The 23,611-nt window shown below is 33.6% G+C and overlaps 4 protein-coding genes and 1 long non-coding RNA gene across 8 annotated transcripts; 3 read left to right on the top strand and 2 right to left on the bottom strand.

Annotated features, from left to right (window-relative positions):
* Positions 1-129: 129 nt before the first annotated feature.
* Positions 130-2,707, top strand: LOC145937095 (uncharacterized). Its single transcript, XM_083039948.1, has 7 exons — positions 130-657; positions 1,027-1,145; positions 1,248-1,369; positions 1,440-1,516; positions 1,727-1,869; positions 2,044-2,169; positions 2,569-2,707. The coding sequence occupies exons 1-5, from the start codon at positions 531-533 to the stop codon at positions 1,852-1,854; spliced, it is 573 nt and encodes a 190-aa protein (XP_082896074.1). The 5' UTR covers positions 130-530; the 3' UTR covers positions 1,855-1,869; positions 2,044-2,169; positions 2,569-2,707.
* LOC145937096 (uncharacterized) lies at positions 2,296-3,532 on the bottom strand. The gene is made up of 4 exons (XM_083039949.1): positions 3,165-3,532; positions 2,938-2,980; positions 2,619-2,831; positions 2,296-2,546 (listed from the first exon to the last, which is right to left on the bottom strand). The coding sequence occupies exons 1-4, from the start codon at positions 3,171-3,173 to the stop codon at positions 2,380-2,382; spliced, it is 432 nt and encodes a 143-aa protein (XP_082896075.1). The 5' UTR covers positions 3,174-3,532; the 3' UTR covers positions 2,296-2,379.
* Positions 3,533-4,178: 646 nt separating this feature from the next.
* Mfs18 (major facilitator superfamily transporter 18) lies at positions 4,179-8,583 on the top strand. Of its 3 annotated transcripts, XM_083040081.1 has the most exons (9): positions 4,179-4,410; positions 4,873-4,904; positions 5,073-5,419; positions 5,488-5,661; positions 6,786-6,918; positions 7,312-7,408; positions 7,728-7,893; positions 8,202-8,360; positions 8,431-8,583. In XM_083040081.1, the coding sequence occupies exons 3-9, from the start codon at positions 5,155-5,157 to the stop codon at positions 8,568-8,570; spliced, it is 1,134 nt and encodes a 377-aa protein (XP_082896207.1). In that variant the 5' UTR covers positions 4,179-4,410; positions 4,873-4,904; positions 5,073-5,154; the 3' UTR covers positions 8,571-8,583. The 3 variants fall into 3 exon arrangements, with proteins under 3 accessions (XP_082896207.1, XP_082896208.1, XP_082896206.1); XM_083040082.1 differs by lacking the exon at positions 4,873-4,904; XM_083040080.1 differs by having other exon boundaries at positions 4,179-4,904.
* On the bottom strand, positions 7,402-9,610 carry LOC145937171 (uncharacterized). Its single transcript, XR_014425513.1, has 3 exons — positions 9,502-9,610; positions 8,044-9,437; positions 7,402-7,613 (listed from the first exon to the last, which is right to left on the bottom strand). It is a non-coding gene; the product is annotated as an uncharacterized LOC145937171 (long non-coding RNA).
* Positions 9,611-11,834: 2,224 nt separating this feature from the next.
* Dcr-1 (Endoribonuclease Dcr-1) lies at positions 11,835-23,581 on the top strand. Of its 2 annotated transcripts, none has more exons than XM_083041315.1 (23): positions 11,835-11,907; positions 12,409-12,475; positions 12,767-12,926; positions 13,027-13,322; positions 13,396-13,758; positions 13,928-14,082; positions 14,192-14,424; positions 14,503-14,686; positions 14,908-15,086; positions 15,348-15,499; positions 15,618-15,759; positions 15,921-16,151; positions 16,245-16,424; positions 16,540-16,753; positions 17,233-17,414; positions 18,294-18,472; positions 18,542-18,795; positions 18,939-20,155; positions 20,267-20,839; positions 21,426-21,657; positions 21,873-22,093; positions 22,746-22,911; positions 22,998-23,581. In XM_083041315.1, the coding sequence occupies exons 1-23, from the start codon at positions 11,850-11,852 to the stop codon at positions 23,249-23,251; spliced, it is 5,892 nt and encodes a 1,963-aa protein (XP_082897441.1). In that variant the 5' UTR covers positions 11,835-11,849; the 3' UTR covers positions 23,252-23,581. The 2 variants fall into 2 exon arrangements, with proteins under 2 accessions (XP_082897441.1, XP_082897442.1); XM_083041316.1 differs by lacking the exon at positions 11,835-11,907 and adding an exon at positions 11,925-12,218 and having other exon boundaries at positions 12,360-12,475; positions 22,998-23,580.
* Positions 23,582-23,611: the final 30 nt, after the last annotated feature.

Below are 23,611 nucleotides of genomic sequence, written 5' to 3'. Positions count from 1 at the left end.
AGAGTCGTAAGGTCGTAAACGTAAGAAATTGACCAATCACAGTTGAATTCGAGGAGAATAATCGACTGTGATTGGTCAATTTCTTACGTTTACGACCTTACGACTCTATTGTAGACTAGGCTTAAACCCGGAGTGGAATTACGTGCACAATCGAATTCGATCAGTCGACTTGTAGTAATGCGTTTCCGCTCTACAGTTTTCCTAGTTCATGCTTTATTATCATTGGATTTTTGAATCAAGTCCGTTGGCGTCCTTCGACGTGTTCGGACGTGTTTTGTCGCGTTTTTATAAAGTATATTTTTTGGAAAGTATCCTCAGATCGCAGATCTGAGAGCAGTTTGAATCATTTTATCAATTAATGGCGTATGAGTAATCCCTAAAGCTCAAGCAGCCATAAAAGAAGAAGAAGAATTGGATTTTTGACGAGAAAAATACCGGCCATAATTGATGTTGCACAGTTTGAATTTTAACGTCATTTTGAGATAAGCTTGTCTGAAAACGTGTTTTTGTGTTTTGGCGAGCCAATTACAATGGAAAAAATAATACAGCTAAAAGCAAAGCATGTAAAAATAGATACATTAGTGCTTAAAAATTTGTTGCAGACAGAAATTGTAGATGAAACAGATGAAAGAAAGCAAGACCATCAACGATTTCATGGTAAATTTTATTATTCGCGAATATACAGAATATATAGTTTAATTTAGATTAAAAAGGAAAAAAAACATGCAAGTTAAAAAGAGAAATATAGCAAAAGCTGTTGTGTATGTTACTTTTATTGTTTTGAAGCCTTTAAGCGCTCACTTTAGATAATGTGTTTAACAAATATTATTTGTTACACATCCTATAACTTGTGTATATATTCTGATAAATATTTTATATACCTGTTATTATATTTCTTTAAAGATTTTCTTTATAAATATTGTGTGTTATATACGATATATAACATTTATTCTGTTGCAAATTATATAGATTCTTCAAAATATAAGTGTTGTAGCGAATTATATACATTTTTTTTTATTTTTACAGAAGATGAATCTAAGATTAAAGAATTAACATCAAAATTTACTGTTATGAAAGAAAAGCTATGTGCAGAAACTCAAAATTGGAAGCATAAAAATAATGAGTTAACAAAACATGATACTTTGGTAAGTTTAATTGTAGATTAACCCAAGTGCACTAGCGGAATATTTTTCCATCTAATCTTCTCGGATGTTTTTATTATTACCAAATGCTTTTTTATTAAATAGGGAAAACTGGAAGCAGAAAGAAAAAAGTTTTTACAAGAGATTAAACAGTTGGAGGAAAAACAAAACAACTTGAAGTCTTTCAAACCAAACTTACAAGATCAACAAGTGCTGGAACTAGGAAAGTATGTATTGTGATTCTATATCAATATATTTTCCTTTATTTTTCATTTGTCTTTGTTTTGTTTTTTATAGAAAAAAATTAAAATTGTACAAAAAGTTAACTGGGATTCAATGGGATTATGAAGCTACAAAACATGGCGTGAAAGGCTGTATCCTTTTTCAATATTTACGACTTGTACAAGTAACTTGTCATATGCAGTTGACGATACACACGACATACATACAAGCAGACATGCACAACACACGATTCAAAATATATTTAATAGCGTAATTTCTTTATTTTCTAAATGAAATTAGAAACATTTAAATGCTCAAGCATGTTTGTGGATAACACAAATAATCCTTAATTCTTGATATAGATGTTTCAAACAGATGTGATTATATTCATCATTTTTGTTATGAAAATCAAGAGACTAGTGACAAATTAGTAGACTCTCTATGGCATGAAATATATTTGTCTACTAGCAAAACTAGAGATCAAAATTAAACACACACGATAATGGTATTTGTAATCTAGTGCTTTGTTATAAAAAGTTTATTTTTTCTTAAATTTATTATATCTTAATTTAGCTTTGTACAATATTGATAATTAATGTCAATTGATCATTAAATTATTCAAGATCAATGCATTAGGTTATTCTATTTTTGATAAATGAGATTATTCTTGTTATTACAGAACTTGGTGTAAAATTTCTATTAAAGGAACCATTTATTTCAAGTAACATATTAAAATCAAAACGTGATCAAAATAGGATTACGCACCGATTCTATATATCTATGTATATATGTATGTGTATGTATGGTATGTACACACATGGTTAAATTTTTTAAATAGTTTTAGAATATATAAATCATTTCTATATCAATTAAGGTGAATATGTGTGTGTTGAATATGATTATTATGGTAGGTCTATGAAATAAACTCTAATTCATGGTAAAGACATCTTTTCATTTTTTTTTTTTTTTTTTACATTTCATTAAGAATTAACAATCTATATACTAGAATTTTCCATCAGGCTTTCCCACAGGTTAAGAGCTTAAATGCATGATTTGTATAATATAATATGTAATAGATAAAAAGAGATGAAAAGAGGACACATAAACCTATCATTATAAAAGTACTTGCAATGCAGAAAAGAATGCAGCTTAAAATACTTGCGCCAATAGCCAATACTGTCACTGAAAATATAACATGTTGCAGGAATATGTAACAATTGTCTCGCAACAAAGAACATAAATATTATTTCTCACCTTGAATCATCATAAAACCGATAAATGCAAATACAGCACTAATAATAGCAAATACAAGAAACAGAAGAATAGGCGTTAATAGTGATGCTACCACAACAAAGGTAGCCACTTGTAGAAATGTATTATGGACAAACTGTTCCTTAAATTTGACAATATACATACAAACATTGGGATGATATAAAATCATTTGCCATTTTCTGGCACATTTTTCATCTGAAAATAAACATTAATTCCTACTTGTATCGATCTTTTAAAATTATAACAAATATGTAAGAATAAAGTGTGTACAATAAATATATAAATATACGTGTATACTTACAGTACATAAATATTGAATTATATATCATGTCTGCATTTTTTACCTGTAATAAAATATAATTTTTTCTCATTCGTCTTAAATTGACGATAGGAAAATGAAAATCAGAATATATATATATAATAGACAAAATTTGAAATTACACACTGCTTAATGTTAGGTGGACATTGATTGCAAAAAGAAAAAAATTATTATTTTTCAAAGAGAGTATAGTTATGTGTTTACTGTACCTTTATCATTGTGTTGAGTTTTCTGGATGTTTGAAATGTTAATTTTTTAAAATCCGGCTATATTAATTTTATGCATATACACATTATGACTTTTACAATGCGATTCGAAAGTTAAAAAAAGATTATCGAGAGATATTAGTCTTTTTTCTAATATTTCATAGACAAAAAAAATGAAATGCAGCAACAGCGAGAGCAGCAGTTTAGTAAGTTTCTAAATACAATTTTCGTGATTCAGCGCAGCGAATCAAATCAAAATATGGAATCGCACCCTAACCCCTAAAAAAGATTTGTTCGCGTCGCATGCCCCAAGCATGCCCCAACATGCTTTTTTTCACTCCAATGCACTTCAATGGAGCGCATAGAGTGAGAACAAGAAGACTAGAGACCAGGGGCTCGATTCTTGAATTCATTCGCAAGAGAAATGTATGCGCAAATTCGGCTCTTACAGAAAAGTTGCAAGTTGATTGGCTAAAAGCCATGCGATAGCCAATCAACTTGCAACTTTTCTGTAAGAGCCGAATTTGCGTAAACGTTTCTCTTGCGAATGAATTCAAGAATCAAGTCCCTGGCAACACAGGCAATAGGAATAGGAAATAAAAATAATCCACCAATAAGAGCGGGGAATAGATATTATTCTCTGCTTTTATTGGTGGATATTTTCTATTTCCTGTTCCTATTGCCTGTTGTCTGGGACTCGATTCTTGAATGCATTCGCAAGAGAAACGTATACACAAATTCGGTTCTTACAGGGACACGATTCTTGAATTCATTCGCAAGAGAAACATATACGCAAATTCGTGTTTTTAAAGCCCCTCGCACAATGCCAGAGACTCGATTCTTGAATTCATTCGCAAGAGAAACGTATACGCAAATTCGGCTCTTACAGAAAAGTTGCAAATTGATTGGCTAAAAGCCGTGCAATAGCCAATCAACTTGCAACTTTTCTGTAAGAGCCGAATTTGCGTATACGTTTCTCTTGCGAATGAATTCAAGAATTGAGCCCCTGGCATTGTGCGAGGGGCTTTAAAAACGTACTGGGAGCTGGGAGCTTGTAATACGAGCCGCAAGCCGCATCACCTGATTGACATAAATGTGTATAAACATGTAAATAGCATTGGAAAAACTGAATTGCGCTTAGTGAGAAAAGTGGTTATCTGTTAATATGTTAATCAGTAGATCTGGATTCGGTAATTGATATTCGCAGTTTAGCTGGATTCGATCTTGGCTCGTACACCATTCCATACAGGTTAAGAGATTAAAGCTACATTTTAGTATTTACATTATTCTGTGATAAAACTGCTAATACGATGAAGAGTATGGGAATTCTTGTTGTTGTAATAGAATTATAAAAAATAGCATCAATACACTATATATCAAAATGTGGATGTGGAGATATCTGTTAATGAATAACTTAAACACTTGAATAGCCACTTAAATTGCAACATTTGAAAATTTGTTCGTTGGCTTTGAAAGTTTTTAAACTTACAAATTTTGTCGAAAAAAAGAATGTTTAATAATGTTTAGAATAATAAATTTTATGCGACGATTGGGCCACACACACATTAATCGATTATTATAAATATACGCATGAAATCATGATATATATTTTGACGAAATCATCGAGCCGATATTAAGTTAAAACGATCGCGTTAAGCTTTGCGAATTCGTGTGAATAATGCAATTAGAAATTTCGCTGGGTATTCCGCAGTTGGATGACAGGAGTGGATCATCGTGGCCGAGGTAATCAAAAAGATAGAAGATATCCGTCGACACACACACACACACACACAGTATATAATAGATATATCAATTGTTAGACTTGCGCACATATGCATAGAACATGAAGATATTTATAATTATTATTATCGGAATATAAGATAATTTATTGTGCCATTTGTTTTCGTTCAGAAAGGAGAAACGGAAATGGTTTCTGTCATTATTGTGTGGCACGTGTTTGGTATATGCCACACGTACATCTATCCCTTTATTGATGCCAATCATCAGCAAGGAGAAGCATTGGTCAAAGCCTGAGTCTGGCATTATACTGTCGAGCTTTTTTTGGGGATATACATTGACGCAAGTAATCAGTGGCTATATAAGTGACAGCATCGGCGGGCAGAAAGTATTATGGATATCCGCTCTCGGTTGGTCGGTAACGACCTTCTTTATGCCAGAAATCATACAATCTTTTTCCAATGATCAGACTTCCGTTTTGCTCATTGCAGTGGTGAGAATGATAAATGGAGCATTTCAAGGTAGTTTTTTTTTTACATCATGTTGCCGCACTAGAGGCAATTGAAGATAACACACTTGTCACTTACAGGAATGCACTTTCCTAGCATGATTAGCTTGATTAGTCAACGCTTGCACGAGGCGAAACGCGCCTCCTTTTTTAGTTTGTTAACGTCAGGATCTGCTCTGGGTACATTACTCACTGGATCATTAGGCTCCTATCTTTTGGAGAATTACAACTGGATGACTGTCTTTCGAATCTTAGGTACAATATACTTAAATGTATAATAGAAGTAGAATGGAAAAGAGAGAACAAATTTAGCACTGCAATTTATTTAAATTGCTGTTGATACATTGAAACTTTGAAAGGATTTGGACAAGGATTTATTAAATACGAAAACGTGATTTCAACTTTTTAAAAATTATTTTAATTACATTAAAACGAACAAGTTTTTATATATAAATACAAATTCATATAGGAATAGAGAGTTGATAAGAATCAAGCACAAACTTGTTTTTATAAATTCTTTACCATTTAATTTGAACGTTCTTTCCTTCCTTCCTTAAGACTATCTTCAACAGATCATCAGTTAGCAATCAAACATACTTTTTTTTACTAATCAATCTGCCGAAGAACGTTTTGTTCGAAACAAGTATCGAAATATTCAAAATGAACGATGAAGAATTTAAAAACACAAGTTTGTCGCACCTAACTTCTGCATCTGGCTCTTATCGTAGCTCCTTTTCTACCTGAATTACTAATTTATTTTTAAAAAATGGAAAAATATTCAAGAATAAATATTTTAGCGATAATGATAATTCATGTCACACGAAATGAATTTTCTTTTATATGTATAAATCTCAGTTCATCGCTCGCAATTCAATATAGTTAAATGTGTATAATTGTGTTCTATCCAGATTTAATAAATTATTTGCCATTTTTTGGGCGCGTTTCGATTTGAATCGATTTTTTCTCTTAGTTAAAGTATTAAGAGAATTTATAATTTATTATTTGCTCAAATTCTCAAATTAAACATGTGTATCTTTGTAACTCTCAAATATTTGTAAAATAAATAAATTTTTTAAAAATAATAAAACTCGTGAATCTGTTAAATTAAAGCAAGGCACATTTTATTTGGGGGGGGGGGAAGATAATTAAGGTCATATTACCTATCGTGTTTCCGAAATATCTTTCAATTTCGCTTTTAATGGTAATTATTATTATATTTTTTTTAAAACGAAAGATTAATATCAAATTATGTATAGATAAGAGATGATACACGTTATAGTTTAAGATAAAGAGTTGATTGTTGTATTTCTTTGTCAATTTTATTGGTTTTCAAGTGCAAGTTGGATACATTTCTGATGTTTATTAATTTACTCTGATAGGGGGCATGAGTTTGGCATGGACAACCTTATTAAGCTACCACATCCTGCCGCTTAAGGAAAGAACAATTTCTACTAGATCGAACACTAGCTACACTTTGCCTTGGCTCAAGCTTTTATCAAAGCCTCCTTTCTGGTAATCTTGATGCAAGAAACGATATATATATATATAATTTTTACATTTTTTCTTTTTCAACTCGAGGACAAGAGATGAAACATTTTCTTCCTAGTTAATTTGCTGTAATAAAAGAAAGAGAGAGAAAGAGAGAGGCGTTAAATAATTTTTAAAGAATTATGATTGTACTTGTATAAAATACACAAGAGCTCACATATTGCAAATTATACATGAATGCTTTCTAGTTTAATTGCTGAAATGCTCGAGTTTTAAGAAATGTGTCGCTTGTCCAATTTTGAATCTTTTAATTGTGAAAATTGCAAAAGACTGTGATTATATAAGTTTTTGTAAGTACAATATAACAATCGAATTGATTGTCTTGTCTGCTTTGTGACTATTAATCATGACTTTCAGGTCTTGTGTTATCGGACATGCTTGCCAAAATAATTGTTTCTTTGTATTACTCTCATGGATGCCTACATATTTTCATGACATATTTCCCGAAGTTAAGGTAAAAACCTTAAAACTATTACCTAATTCTTATTCTCAATCTTGTTTATCAAAAAATAATTGTCCACAAATGGTTACAACAATTTATAATAAATAATATAATTATAATAAATAATACAATACAATATAATTATATTTAATTGATATACTTTTATTTTTTGATAAACATAAAGTGTCGTGTATTATGTGGTATTTTGTAGAAAGATCTGCAAAAAAATAGTTACATGATACAAATAAAATTAAAATTACATGTAATTTGTAACTAAAAACTAGATAATTTTTTTATTACTCCATGTTAACTAATTTATTTTAAATAATAGAGTTGGGTTGTGAATGTCGTACCATGGTTATCAATGCTCCCTTGTACATTTTTGGGAAAAGTTCTGTCAGAAAGGATAATTAAAGCCGGTTATTCCGTGACTTTAACGCGCAAAATAATTCAAACGGTCTGTTTCGTCACTGAAATTGGGAGTCTCTTGTTTTTGAGTAAGTCCATTTTAATTCAATTTATAAAAGCTTGAGAATAAATATGAGTCGAGTCAAGAAAAATCAAGAATAAAGGGGGAATAATATAATTAGTCTTTACATGTATATTATTCAATTTTTATACATTAATATTTATATTCTTATACACACCATTTTTTATAATTTTTATTTAATTGCAATGCTTTTTTTTTATTAATAGCAACGGTTGGGAATTGACTCTCTCTCTCTCTCTCTCTCTCAAGCTTTATTAATAACTTAAGATAGAAGCAAAATCATGTCAATTTTCTTTTCTGTTTCTCTCTTTGCAGCAAAAGTGAAAAGCTTTCAGAGCGCAGTATTGTGTCTTGCACTGATTATTGGTGGTTCAGGCTTCCATAATAATGCTATTGCTGTAAATCCTTCGGATCTTGCACCAAAGCATGCTGGAAGCGTATTTGGTCTGATGAATACCGTTGGTGCGATACCCGGTATGTGTAATTATATTAGTACAATTATTCATTCTATTAATAAATAATGTGATATGTTGTTTTTTTTAAGGTTTTCTCGGTGTATATTTTTCCGGATACATCTTACATACGACACATAGCTGGCCTATAGTCTTTTCACTTATTGCTATTATCGATATTGTAGGATGTGTAACGTATATATTATTTGGCTCGGGTCAAGCAATTATATAAATTATCTCCTGTATGATCAACGTATTTCTCTTAAAATTAACAAATATTTTACTTTTATCCTTTTGCATATAAAAAAAGGAAAGAAAAAGAATCAGATTCCTATTACACTAGTAGTATCAAAGTGAAAGAATCTGTAATCAATAATAGTATATGAGTGAAAGAGTAGCAATATGGCAATCTTATATATATTATTAGAAATCTAATATGCAAATTTTTCTGAATAATAACCTTTTTTTGGCATCACTATTCATAAACAGTGTTGATTGTGGCGGGTCGAATTTCTTGCACATGTTCAACAAACACGGTATCAATAAAACATTCCATCTGTGGAGTGAAGCCGGAAATTGGCAGAATACGACCGAGTGAGATACTTGTTTTGACACTCTTTCTTTCTTTCTCACTCTATCGTACAGAAGAGAATATGGCCGCCCTCTAGCTGTCAAAGCTGTCGAGTATACTGCTGTCATGACAGCCAAAAGATAGAGTGAGCACAGACTTCTTCTTCTTTGTGTGGCTGCTTGAGCTTTAAGCCCCTTGCACAATGCTAAGCGATAGCGATAGGAATAGCGATAACGATAGAAAAATATCTATTCTCTGTTCTTATTGGTGGAATAAAAAATATTTACCAATAGGAACAGAGGTTAGATATTATTCTATCGCTATCGCTATCGCTTAGCATTGTGTTCCCAGCTTTAAGCTGGGAATACAATGCTAGGCGATAGTGATAGCTATAGGGAAATAGCGATAGAATAGAAATAGTGATAAAAATTGTCACCACCCGTTGCACAATGGCGCGATAGGAATAAAAGCCAACCAATCTGAATCGTGCCACTTTTTTAAACGTATGACATAGTACATAACCTGTAACTGTCAAAACGTTTTACATTTGTCAGCAGATTTTAGAGTAAGTTAAATATTATTTGGTAAGTACTTGTGAAACATTGATATAAGTATGCGGTTTTCGTTTGGTTAAGTATGTTGCGAAGACTGCGGATCTGACAGCCTTGTATCTCGGCAAGAATCTGAACTCTGAACGCTGATTGGTAGGCTATAAGCACAGTATATACAGTAGCGCAACTTACTGAAATTTATGATGCCCAAAATGGAGTGCGCATGCGCGAAGTCAGCGGGTAAATACAGTAATACCGCCATCTGAACTTTTATCTCACTTTCTCTTTCTTTGTTCACGCTCTCTCGCTCATTCTCTTAGCATTTAAATGGTCGTGAAAACATATGTTTTTATTGACAAGTTTGAGTGCAGAGTAATTTCAAATAGTAAGAAAGTGATTACAAAGTAGTCTTGTGTCACAACTTGTGTAGTGAAATTAGTGGAAAAAAAAAGTGGAAAGCTGATTGAAACATATTATCCTTAGAGGAAATGGTTAACCTATATATATTTATATAGATTTTTTTTATTTTCTCGTAGGAAGCACTTTGATCTTAGCTTTGTGTTTCAGATATATTGCTAGGGCGTTTTTAAATACTAAAAAATAAATAATTTATATTTACAATATTTTAAATTGTACTTAAATTTATTTTAATTTATTTTATGTATCCTTATACTCAAAATTAATCTTAATAATCAAAATGTTTGTATTAATTTTGATTTACAATGTTAATAGATTAATTAATAAATTGGAAATTTTTTATTAGTTGTAATTTACTTGTAATTTAATGTACGTATTTTTATATTTTTATTGTAAAATAAAATATTCATAATAATAAAATATATTTATTACATTCATTCATTATATTTATATATATAATATTCATATTCAATTTAATATTTATTCATTTATTATATATTCATAATAATTAAATATTCCAATATTTATTATAAAATATGGTATATTTTATTGAAAAATATATATTTATTTTATTTAATAAATTGCATTAGAATGTTTTCAAATATTTAATTATTAAATTATAATATAATTAAAAATATGTACATATACAAAAAAGAGAAAAAATAAAGCGAAGGAGGAAGAGTGAGAAAAAAGTTTAGATGGCGGTACTGCATGTACTCGCTGACTTGGCGCATGCGCACTCCATTTTGAGCATCATGTACATCAAAGGTGCCGACACAGAGTTGCGCTACTGTATATACTGTGCTATAAGGCAATAGATATAGAATTCCAACTCGTCGGAAATTTATCGCTGTTGCCTGTTCCTATATTCCATTCTGCATTGGCATATGGATTCCCTAGTGTTGGAATTCTCTGTTTCCATATCGCTATGCTATAGCTATAGCTATCGTTATTCTTATCGCTATCGCCTAGCATTGTGTTCCCAGCTTTAGGGATTACTCATACGCCATTAATTGACTAAAATGACTCAAACCGCTCTCAGATCGCAGACCCGAGGACACCCCCCAAAAAACATACTTTATGCGTAAAAACGCGACAAAACAGCTCCGTGAACTTGGCTCCCCAATTTTGACTTTGTTTTTTTTTTTTAAATTGTTTGTAAGTCGTTTGTAGGTGATTGTTAGATTAATTAAAACGTTTGTTAGATTAGCCTCGCGCTGCAAAATAAAAAATAAAATTGACCGTGAAGTTAGCCCCCGATTTTTTATTTTGATCCTATTTAAGTTTTGCAGAGGCTCAATCGATGCGGAATCGTTTGTTGGTCACGAATATGCTAATTAGAACGTTTGTTAGATCGTCGTTTCTTAAATAAAAGCAAAAAACGATATTTTGCGTGTCGCTAATCGCGCTGGTCTGCCGGAGTCATAACGCGTACCGCGTAACCAATCAGAGCCGTAATAGAAAACGCGGAACGACTCTGATTGGTTACGCGGTATGCGTTATGGCTCCGGCAGACCAGCGCGATTAGCGACACGCGAAATATCGTTTTTTTGCTTTTATTTAAGAAACGACGATCTAAGGGCTAGTCTACAATAGAGTCGTAAGGTCGTAAACGTAAGAAATTGACCAATCACAGTTGAATTCGAGAAGAATAATCGACTGTGATTGGTCAATTTCTTACGTTACGACCTTACGACTCTATTGTAGACTAGGCTTAAGACTGTCTTAAGTACAATCTTAAGATGTGATTAACCAATCACAGCTTTTTCGAAAAAGCTGTACACGCTTATTGGATGTCGCGAAATAGCGCTAGCTGCAGGAGCCATTGAACTAGAGACGTCACTCTTAGGGCCGTGGCACATAAAAACACTAGAAAGAACAAACCTTAGATTTGTATCGATTTGTTTTTCACTAAATGGAAAGCACCCAAAATTACCCAATTTATTCGTCGTGGAGGCCTATCTATGTTCGTATGGCATGTACGAGGCATGTACGAGGTATGTACGAGGTATATACGAGGTATGTACGAGGTATGTACGAGGTATATACGAGGTTTTCAAGGTCAATTTAGATATTTTATGCACAATAGTCTAACCTAGCTTCTTAAGCTCAAGTTTCAAACTTGTCAATGTAATTATCCAACAATTTGACTGCAAATACTGGTTCTTGTTAATTTTTTTACCGTTTTACCGAATAATAAGCAATTATTGATGGTTATCGGGAAAAATTGTTATCGCGAGTAAGAATAACTAGAAAGAAAGGTGCTACAACAGAATAATCCATGGCATTTCCACTAAATGATCAAGTTTATACAAAATCCTTTACTCCTAGAGAATATCAGGTAAGTTTTTTTTTATATGGCTTAAGAAATAAGGAAATTATAAATAAAATATTAGAAATTATAAATTACATGTACAAATTCTATATTATGGATAATTATAAAAAGATGTTCTTTGGTATTTTATTTTACAATTATTTGTAGGTAGAGCTCCTTTATACGGCAAAAGAAAAGAATATAATTGTCTGTTTAGGAAAAAATTCGGAGCAAACATTTCTCGCTATAAAATTGATTCAAGAGTTTGCTACTAACAACAGAAGGTAACCCCTTTAAGTAGTGTTTCCATATTTACATTTCAACAATCATTATATTTGTCGAAACATTGTCAAGATTTATCGTTAGATATTTATGCGAAAAGTGTCGAATTTATAATAAACTTTTAAAAATTATTTATGCTATTGAACACATATCTAATGAAGATTTAAATCTTTATATACAAGTGTATTTCCTATATATTTTATTTTTTAAATAAAATATAAATACAAGATTAAATATTAATTGAATATTTGCTAAATACATTCAAGTTTCTTCATTTTATCCAATTTATTTAGATCAATAAGCGATGGTGGAAAACGGGCGATATATATATTAAATGACGAGGATAAATGTACAATAATAGGAACTTATATAAAACAATTGACAGATCTGAAAGTATTAGCATGCAATTCTGATATATTTAAGGAATTTGCTGAAAGTTTTGAAAGATCTCACGTAAGGGAGGAGGATACATGATTATTGTTTTTATCATCGATTAAGATATTTATTATAAACATTTCTTTCTCACGACAATACATTTCGTTTCGTTTCCTAGGTATTGGTCGGAACGGCAAAAGTTTACGCACAATTATTAACGGAAAGCAAACTTTTATCATCTCATATAAATCTAGTCATAGTGGATGAGTGCCATAAATCTATCGAAGATAGCAATTTAAAGTTTGTCCTTCAAACTTTTCTATCGTGCAACAATGTTCCTAGAATTATTGGATTGGCGGTACCCGTGTTCAATTTGACACAAGAATCTGGAAGATTGGGCCTAGAAATAGAAAAAGTGGAGGCAGCTTTTCAGTGTGGTGTAGAAACCGCTAACGATATCCTTTCAGTAATACGGTAAGCTTAATAATTTAGTAAAATTTTCTTATTATAGAGAAAAACTAAAGGAAACTGGGAATTATATTTCTAGTTATAGCCCAAAACCAAGAGAATACATTATCGAGTATGACAAGGGAGAAAAGAAAGACTTGTACAATATGCTTGAAAGTTGTGTACTAGACGCTATTGAATTTTTACGCGATCATCGGTACGATCCAATGGAGATTTATACCGAGGAATTTTACGAGGATATTCAAAAAATTCCTGATCCCATACAGAAACCCTTTGAGATGATGCAAGATTTCTTGCATATATTAGAAACCCTTGGACCATGGTGCGCGGATCGTGCTGCTTTGGCATTGTTATTTTTAACGGAAAAATTGAAGGTTAAAACTCCTTACGAGAGGCATTATTTGCTATTAAATATGATGGCATCAGTTTTTATAAAAATTCGGTAAGAATTGGCTATAATAATAATGACGATGATATCTCGATACCCATTTGTTAATTAGCCCGAATGGACATGGGGATATCAGAAGAGTCTTTTTATGCAAACATGGCAGTTTTCCTTTTTTTTTCCATTTATTACGGAATATAATATTAAAACTGTGCGAATCTTACAGTGCCCTTTGCGATAATGAATTTCAACGTTTATCCGAGAAAGAAAGGATATATCAATATAGTACTCCAAAAGTTCATCGATTGTTACAAATCTTGAAAATTTATACTCCTTTTTACACTAGAGAGACAAACACTTTAGAAAAAAAGACAAACGCTGGTAAGAATCTTTCCTAATATAATTTATATACAATAATATGTTAAAATATATATATATAATAATGTTTTAATGTTTATCTTCGAGTATATGTTATATATATCTTTTTCAGATATCAATTCAAAGAATTGTGTCACAAGAAATGACAAAGATATCTCTTTCTCGACAACTCGGGAAAAACCAGCACAATTGAAAAGATTTGGAGCTAATTGGAAATTTAACGATGACAGAAAGACATTTAAATTACAACGTTACCCGTGCAATAGTACAGATCCTGATTTACTCTGTGGAGTAATTTTTGTAGATAAAGGCTTTACAGCTAAAGTTTTATTTTATTTGTTAAGCGTATGTATGAATCTTTGCGCAACGATTGTAAAATATCGTTTAAATAATTGTGTAAATTTAAATATTGATAACTCGTAGGAAATATGTAAACACGACGAAGACTTGCATTTTTTATCACCTCTTTATACAATTGAAAGAAATACCGACCATGTTGGTTATTCGAGAGATTTAGAAATGGAGCATAGGAAGCAGGAGGAAGTTTTAAAGCGATTTAGAATTCACGAATGCAATTTATTGATTGCAACTTCAATCTTGGAAGAAGGTTTGCAAAAATTTGTTTTTATTATATTGTGTGCTAGATATTCTTTCTAAAAAAAAATACAGATCTATTTTTAAGACAAATTCAGGATCCAAGGAATCTTTATCACACGCTTGGCTCTTTGTGAGACTTGGTGGTTGTTTTTTTTTTGTTTTTTTTTTTTTCTTTGAACATGTTTATCATAGCTTGTTAAACACGATATCTTTACATAATGTTTTTCACAGGTATCGACATTCCAAAATGTAATCTTGTGATGAGATATGACTTTCCAAAGAATTATCAGTCGTATGTGCAGTGCAAGAGCAGAGCGAGAGCTGTAGATGCTTTGCATGTACTAGCGGTACCGCGAGAAGCGTCTAAAGATTTTATATGGCAATTAGCTCAATATCGATATATAGAAAAGGTATAGAGCTCGCAAAACTTTTTACTTTAACTAGTTTGAGGTGTCTCGTCAAGACACGCTTATTCGTTAAATTAATTAAATTTTACTTTGCGTACTCGGTTTATCTTTTTGAATCGTTCAGTATTGCACATACTGGTTTAATTTATTCATAAACTCTAGTGCATACCCCAGTTTTATTATCAACCTTTATAACGTGTGGTTCATTATCTGTGCCAACCTCGGTCGAAAATTGTAACGGAAGAGCATCAATCTATTTTGTAGACTTTATTATTAAAATGTTCTAATAAAGAGCTGACTGAGGAGGAGGAGAACGAGGCAGATATATATGCGACCATGATACCACATTACAAACCACTCGATGGAGACGATGCTCCCAAAGTGACTTTTAATTCTGCCATCTCATTGGTTAATAGGTAATGTAATATACTTGATGTCGTTAATAATTAATGAAATGTATGTCATTATTTAAGAAAATACCGTGTTTAAAGTAACTATTTTAACGCGCTAATTCTAGTGCTCTCTATTGTGCAGATATTGTGCAAAGTTACCTAGCGATACTTTTACAAGATTAACACCAGAATGGTCTGTCGAAACGGTAGATATCCACGATACACCAATGTGTATCTGCTCTTTACGACTTCCTATAAATTCACCATTGAAGCATCTAGTTATGGTGAGTAGAGTTGTACGTGTTTATCGAATAACGCATGTAGAACACGTTACGCCAAGTTTTTTCTAGCGTTTTTTTTTAGCGATAAATGTCAAGATTATTCTTGTGTTTAGCATAAATATTAAAGATCATCACACTCTAGGTTCGTTTATATCATGTTCCAGTCATATCCAATGCCAAATAGAGCTATGGCTAGACGTATGGCTGCTTTGCAAATGTGTATCGATCTACATCGAGAAAATGAGATAGATGATAATTTGTTACCTATTGGAAAAGAAAATTTTAAAGCCAAGCCTGAAGATGCCGAAGTACCCGCTTTACCGGATGAAAGTAGGGCTGACTTTTCAGAAGCTAGACCTGGAACGACAAAACGCAGACAGTATTATTATAAAAAGGTTGCGCTTATTTCTATCAAAAAATTTGTTATTCGTTCCCTCTATCTTGTGAATATTCTAGTTCAGTCATCAACTCCTCATCATTCTTTTCAGACAGCTGAAGCATTAACGGATTGTAGACCGATAGTTGGAGTACCATCTTATTTATATCATATCAAAATGGTATTAAGTTGTCCTCTGCCCGAAGAACAAAATACACGAGGCAGACGCATTTATCCCCCTGAAGAATCGGCCATTGGATTTGGCATACTTACATTAAAGGAGATACCTAAGGTGAAACATTTTTACACTCGTTCTTCTCGTGTGTGTTTCAAATAATATTTTTTTAAAGAAACGTATTAACACACGTTTTTAACACATGTCACGTATGAATTATTTTCCTTCGTAGCTGTGTCCATTTCCTATTTACACTAGATCGGGTGAAGTTCACGTGCAATTAAAACTTAGTAAGCAGACTGTAATTTTGGATCAAGTTCAGATAGAAAGAGTCGATACTTTCCTCAACTATACCTTTACAAACGTTTTGAGGTTACAGAAATATCTAATGCTCTTCGATCCAAATGCTTCGGAGAATTCGTATATAATTGTACCGGTAATGATACGTGAGTATAAAAATCTAGAGACTCTCTATAGAGAGATGTAAATCCGAAAATTTGTTTCGGCAAATAAGATGCAATGTCATGCGAGTAATTCTTATATTATTATAATACACGTTCTATTTTCGAGTTAAAAATAAAAAAAAAAAAAAATATGAATAAAAGATTTATAATTTATATTTCGAGGAATGTAAATAGCGAAATATATATCGCTATCATTTTTTGTTACTGTCAAAATTTCTAACATTTATTAATTGTCGAATCAATTATTTAAAAATATATTAACGTATTTTATTTTGTAAAATTTCTAGTATTTGTTTCCTTACAATGATATAAATAATACATGTATCGATATTAATTTCACGTCTATGCATTTTTGGATTTCTCTATTTTTTTTCTTTTATCTCGGATACATGTAGAGATTCTTTTAAAATCTTTTCACGAAAATATATAATACTTGTGTGTGTAAAAATTTATCTTTCTAGTTACGACGAACGAAGGATCGGATATTTGTGTAGATTGGAATTTTCTAGAATGCATTTATCAGAATCGAAATGCGGTACCGATCAAAGTTCCGGAAGAGGAGAGGAAAAATTTCAAATTTGATCCTTCAAAATATTACGACGCAGTGATCATGCCATGGTATAGAAGTCAAGATCAACCACAGGTATACATTAAAATGCATTAATTATGCACTAGTGAATCTTTTTAATATTTTTTATTATTCATCGCCATGCGTCCTACACGCACGCACGCACGCACGCACGCACGCACGCACGCACGCACGCACGCACGCACGCACGCACGCACGCACGCACGCACGCACGCACGCACGCACGCACGCACGCACGCACGCACGCACGCACGCACGCACGCACGCACGCACGCACGCACGCACGCACGCACGCACGCACGCACGCACGCACGCACGCACGCACGCACGCACGCACGCACGCACGCACGCACGCACGCACGCACGCACGCACGCACGCACGCACGCACGCACGCACGCACGCACGCACGCACGCACGCACGCACGCACGCACGCACGCACGCACGCACGCACGCACGCACGCACGCACGCACGCACGCACGCACGCACGCACGCACGCACGCACGCACGCACGCACGCACGCACGCACGCACGCACGCACGCACGCACGCACGCACGCACGCACGCACGCACGCACGCACGCACGCACGCACGCACGCACGCACGCACGCACGCACGCACGCACGCACGCACGCACGCACGCACGCACGCACGCACGCACGCACGCACGCACGCACGCACGCACGCACGCACGCACGCACGCACGCACAAGGAAAGGAAGGAAGGAAGGAAGAAAGAAAGAAAGAAAGAAAGAAAGAAAGAAAGAAAGAAGTAGAGAAATAAAGATAGATAGCACAAACATGTGTACGTACGTACGTATATACGTACCTACGTGTATATACGCGCGTACGTACATGTAATCACGTAGGGTGTGTGTATGTGTGTGTATTAAGTGTGTATTATATATATATATATTTTTTTTTTTCCCTCTAGTACTTTTACGTAGCGGAAATATGCACAAACTTGAATCCAAAATCATCTTTTCCCGGACACGATTATAGCACTTTTGAAGAATATTACTCGAAGAAATATGGTATACAAATACAGAATCTAGAGCAATCCTTGTTAGATGTGGATCATACATCAGCTAGGTTAAACTTTTTAACTCCTAGGTGAGAGGATATGTTGAAAGAGTAGCAATTTATTTATATAGACAAGACTTAGTTTATTAATTTTTTTAGATATGTAAATCGCAAAGGTGTCGCTTTGCCTACAAGTAGCGAAGAAACAAAGCGCGCCAAGAGAGAAAATTTAGAGCAGAAGCAGATTCTCGTTGCCGAATTATGCGCTATTCATCCTTTTCCAGCATCCTTGTGGAGACAAGCGGTTTGCCTACCTTGCATCTTGTATAGAATTAACGCCTTGTTGCTCGCTAATCAAATACGATGTCAAGTTGCGCAAATGATAAACTTGGGTCAACAAGTTTTGAATTCAGGTATGCATGTAAAAAAAAAAAAAAAAAAAAATCTACATACATATATATTTCGAAAAGACGTGGAGATATTACGGCGGGAATAACAAATATAATGTTTATAAATATAATAGGAATAATAATTGGACTCGAAAAATATATTCTAGATTTCGAATGGCCGGCATTAGATTTTGGATGGAGCTTGGCAGAAGTGTTGAAAAGATCAAAGGAAACGGAAAGAGCGAAACAGACAATGAATGAAAATGCTCTGAGCGATTCGCCTTCGAACAAGATGATTTCCAACAAGTGCCAAAATACATGTAGTAGCCAAGACATGAATAATAAACAAAACCTAATGTGTAATGAGAAGCAAAGAGAAGTAAAATCCGATGATACGATGACCGATGATGAAGCGGAGAAGAAAGATGAGATTGTCGACGATCAGAAAGATGACGAATTGGAGATTGGTACATGGTCAAACGATATGGCATGGTCAAATGACGTGGAAATGAATTGTATGGATTACGATGCTGCGGATAATCTGAAATCGTTTCCTTTAAACGTGACACTCTTGCCGCAAGATTTTGGTTGGAACGACATTCGATACGGCTCACCGACATACGAATCCGATTTCGACGAATCAGACGACGTATATAGCGATGGCTTTGCCGATACGTCCGACGAAAGTGAAGACGAAAGTAGAGGGCTGAAGATTTCTTATATGGGAGAAAATGTCGCGGAAGCTGTCGAGGATGAAAAACAAGTATCCAAGCAGGAGATTAACAAGAAGATATTGGATCTTTTAGAGACAGAGAAGAATTTTGACAATAATTTCTGGATGTACGCGGAAAAGGACGAAGAATTATTACTCGCGAAACATAAGAAAGCGCATTACGAGTTTGCTAAGAAAAAGGAGCACGATATAATGATGGACGGTACCTTTATATCTTGTAATTCTGAAATTACGATTAAGAGGAAGAATCCATCGAGTTGCCAAACTGATAAAAAACAACCCGATTATAAATATAAGGATTATATCGAAACTGTTGTAACAAGATTTACCGACCAAGTATTAAACAAGAAGCCCGTTAAATCTACTCGAATAACAAGCAAGACTAGTAGTAACAATAAGCCGGATGAAATTAATTACACGAGTGGCGATCTCTTTAGTTTTGATTATCAACCGGAATTGAAGAATCATCCGGGGCCAAGTCCTAGTTTAATTTTGCAAGCTTTAACAATGTCTAATGCAAACGATGGCATTAATCTGGAACGATTAGAGACAATTGGGGACTCATTTCTCAAGTATGCTATAACTACATATTTGTATTGCACATATGATAATATTCACGAGGGAAAACTTAGCCATTTAAGATCGAAACAGGTATATATATATATATATGTCGACCGCGACTTGGAAATATACAATACATGTAAGCCCACGCGCGTAAGAACATTTTATATTTAAATGTATTTTTGAAATTTTCAATTTTAGGTTAGCAATTTGAATCTTTATAGACTCGGAAGACAGAAAATGCTCGGCGAAAGTATGATAGCGACGAAATTTGAACCGCACGACAATTGGCTGCCGCCGTGTTATTACGTTCCCAAAGAGCTCGAGCAAGCGCTGATAGAATCCGGCGTTCCTTCCGCCCTGTGGAATCAAGCCGACATTCCCACCTTGCAAGCTGTAAATCCCACCGAGATAACTCGATTCGTTCGAGAGACCGAGGAGAAACTTGTCATTATGAAAAGTGAATTGGATAAAAATGAAAGTAGATTGTGCAACAATTTAGATAATCTACGATGCTTCATACCTTACAATTTAATTACGCAACACAGTATTCCGGATAAAAGTATCGCAGATTGCGTAGAAGCTCTGATAGGAGCATATTTAATCGCATGCGGACCTCGTGGAGCTCTTCTCTTCATGACTTGGTTAGGGATTCATGTTCTGCCTACCGGACAAGTTTGCACGATAAGCGAAAATGAGCCAAAAGAAAGAATACCTGGTAGTACGCCACATGTAAAGGAAATTAATGAAGACGGTAATGATACTTGGACACGGGTAAGTAGACTTGCCATCGCACGAGTTATTGTCTGTTGTCTCGAAATGCTCGAACTAAATATCCGAGTATCGCGGTGAGCTTTGCGGAGCTTAATTTCTGTAAGCGACAATTTTGTTCAATCGCTAATATAATTTTCGAGTTTTTGATAAGCCAAATTAAAAGAGACTACATTTGTAAGAAAGAAAAAAAAAAAAAAATTAAAAAAAGAATGCGAATAATGGCAACACTATATAGTCGTGACGTGTCATTTTAAACGGATCGTTCTTTGAAAAAGTTTTAATTTAATTACTCCAAGATATCCAAAATGTGATCGTTGCAAGGTTTCGGAAAATAATAATCTCCATTGTATACCGCGATAATTGCATAAAAGGGAAAAATTGAATCGCTTCGAATGTTGATCGACAAGAAGAAACGCTATGAGCGCCATGTACATTCTCCACTCGACATCAATTTTTGTACACCCTATATATTTTATTTATTCGCATTTGTAAAGTTTTGTTCATAGTACGATACAAAATATTAAATATATCGAGAATATATTCTTTTACATACATGTATACACATGGTCGTATAAAATTTTTTTAGATTTGTTACGGCAAGTTGGAAGAGCCACAAAATCCATTGCTTCGATATATCTCTGATCCAGAGAACGAGTTACGTATGATGCTCGACGGATATGACGAATTGGAAAAAAGTATAGGATATAAATTTCGCGATACAAGTTATCTTTTGCAAGCGTTTACGCACGCCTCCTATCAACCAAACAGATTAACGGATTGTTATCAACGTTTGGAATTTCTCGGTGATGCTGTACTAGGTAAAGAATTTTGTTAATTAACATGGAAAATGTGTCTCGGTGAAACTGGCTTACATTGTGAGAATAGATCAATTGTATGGATCATCTTTATGTTATTGGATTAATTTCATCGAGAGACAATTTTCCATGATAATTATGCGTGCATGTAGGATCCTATTGATCAAGCTAAATCATCAAACTGGAACGATACATTGAAACATTATTTTACATTTCAGATTATTTGATAACCAGACATTTATACGAGGATTCACGACAACATTCGCCGGGTGCTCTAACAGATTTAAGATCCGCTCTAGTTAACAACACAATATTTGCTTCTCTAGCTGTGAGATGCGGTTTCCACAAGTATTTCCGCCATCTCTCTCCTGGTCTAAGCGTAGTAATAAATCGCTTTGTCAGAATACAGGAAGAAAATGGACATTCCATTAGCGAAGAGGTACAAGAGGGGGATTATTATTACTAGAAATATGCGATATAATACAATAAGGTGAAGTGGACACACACACACACACATACATTTGGCTATTTTTATAATAGATAAAAAGATCAATGTGGCTTTTTTGGTAACGTTTTAACTTGTTACTCGAACTTTACGTTTGTATAAATTTTGAAGCCCGTGTTTGTTCTGAAGACTCTTTTCTGCAACGACAAGACATGATATATGCACGCGCATATATTATGTCTTGCTGTTGCAGAAGAGAGTTTTCAGAACAAACACGGGCTTCAAATATATAAGGAATAATCAAATATAAAATAAAAGTTAATTTTTTCATGGTTCAAGGAAGAATATAAAAATAGAGATTGTAAAATAAATTGTAATTTTCTCCACCTTTTTATAGCGAGAATATTTATGAAATTGAACATGATTATAATTATTATAAGATTATTTTATTTCCAAGAAAAATAAATTTCAGTTTAATTATGAGATGCTTTGAGCGATATATTCCTAGTTAATAGACACGTGTGTTTGTTCAATCTGCCAATTTGCGCAAGTTTACTTTGTACGAACATGGAAGGAAGATTATTTTTGATAAAAGCGCATTCGTGTTTACACGTAAAATTTAATATTAATACACCATGCATTTCAGTATTACTTGATCGGCGAGGAGGAATGCGAGGAAGCCGAAGACGTAGAAGTACCAAAAGCACTGGGTGACGTTTTTGAATCATTAGCCGGTGCTATTTACTTGGATAGTGGAATGTCTCTCGATGCAGTATGGAGCGTATATTACACGATAATGAAGTCCGAAATTGGTAATATATATCTCCTAGTTTAATTAAAACAAACATTTAAAAGATGAACAGCCAATTTATTTTTAAATAATGTTATATAATTGTAGAACAATTCAGTACGAATGTTCCCAAGTCTCCGATCCGCGAATTATTGGAATTAGAACCAGAAACGGCAAAATTCGGTAGGCCTGAGAAACTGGCCGACGGTCGTAGAGTTCGAGTAACCGTAGACGTATTTGGTAAGGGTTCCTTCAAAGGTATCGGACGAAATTATAGAATCGCAAAGTGTACGGCGGCCAAATGCGCTCTCAAGAAATTAAAGAGCAGAGTGCAAAACTATCCAAGGCAAAGAACTGGGTGACAAAGTTTATAATTAATAAAAGAAAAAAGAATATACGACAAATTTATATTACAAAAAAAAAGAACTTGCCCAAGTGTACACGTTACAAAATTATCGAGCGTACTTGTGTGTACAATGTTAAAAATATAATCTTTTATCCGCATGAAATGCCGCATCGACATGATAATTCAACCGAGTCGAGTTTTATCGAAAAAGTTACTTTATTAGGCCGCCTATTAATCGCATCAAGTTGCGCTCTAACAATTAATTGTAGTATGAATAATAAATAATTCAACTAGTTACATATGACTCCGATATAATACAATACAAGTAAGATAATGATAGATAAATTAGAATATATATATATATATATATATATAT

This window comes from Prenolepis imparis, unplaced genomic scaffold, assembly GCF_030444845.1.
Source record: "Prenolepis imparis isolate NDT839.2.m4 unplaced genomic scaffold, iyPreImpa1.0 SCAF_6, whole genome shotgun sequence".
Lineage (NCBI taxonomy): Eukaryota > Metazoa > Arthropoda > Insecta > Hymenoptera > Formicidae > Prenolepis > Prenolepis imparis.
This window is presented reverse-complemented; position numbering and strand designations above follow the sequence as displayed.

Excerpts from the sequence above, each read along its gene's own strand:
- LOC145937096 (XM_083039949.1), bottom strand. Across the intron at positions 2,832-2,937 it reads TAATTCAATATTTATGTACT|ATGAAAAATGTGCCAGAAAA; the intron begins GTAAGTATACAC and ends GTTTATTTTCAG. Across the intron at positions 2,547-2,618 it reads CGGTTTTATGATGATTCAAG|TGACAGTATTGGCTATTGGC; the intron begins GTGAGAAATAAT and ends TTATATTTTCAG.
- Dcr-1 (XM_083041316.1), top strand. The coding sequence starts at position 12,159 with ATGGCATTTCCACTAAATGATCAAGTTTATACAAAATCCTTTACTCCT. Across the intron at positions 16,152-16,244 it reads GACAGTATTATTATAAAAAG|ACAGCTGAAGCATTAACGGA; the intron begins GTTGCGCTTATT and ends CATTCTTTTCAG. Across the intron at positions 17,415-18,293 it reads GAAGTCAAGATCAACCACAG|TACTTTTACGTAGCGGAAAT; the intron begins GTATACATTAAA and ends TTTTCCCTCTAG.
- LOC145937095 (XM_083039948.1), top strand. The coding sequence starts at position 531 with ATGGAAAAAATAATACAGCTAAAAGCAAAGCATGTAAAAATAGATACA. Across the intron at positions 658-1,026 it reads AGACCATCAACGATTTCATG|AAGATGAATCTAAGATTAAA; the intron begins GTAAATTTTATT and ends TTATTTTTACAG. Across the intron at positions 1,146-1,247 it reads TAACAAAACATGATACTTTG|GGAAAACTGGAAGCAGAAAG; the intron begins GTAAGTTTAATT and ends TTTATTAAATAG.
- Mfs18 (XM_083040080.1), top strand. The coding sequence starts at position 4,840 with ATGCAATTAGAAATTTCGCTGGGTATTCCGCAGTTGGATGACAGGAGT. Across the intron at positions 5,662-6,785 it reads GACTGTCTTTCGAATCTTAG|GGGGCATGAGTTTGGCATGG; the intron begins GTACAATATACT and ends TTACTCTGATAG. Across the intron at positions 7,894-8,201 it reads TGGGAGTCTCTTGTTTTTGA|CAAAAGTGAAAAGCTTTCAG; the intron begins GTAAGTCCATTT and ends CTCTCTTTGCAG.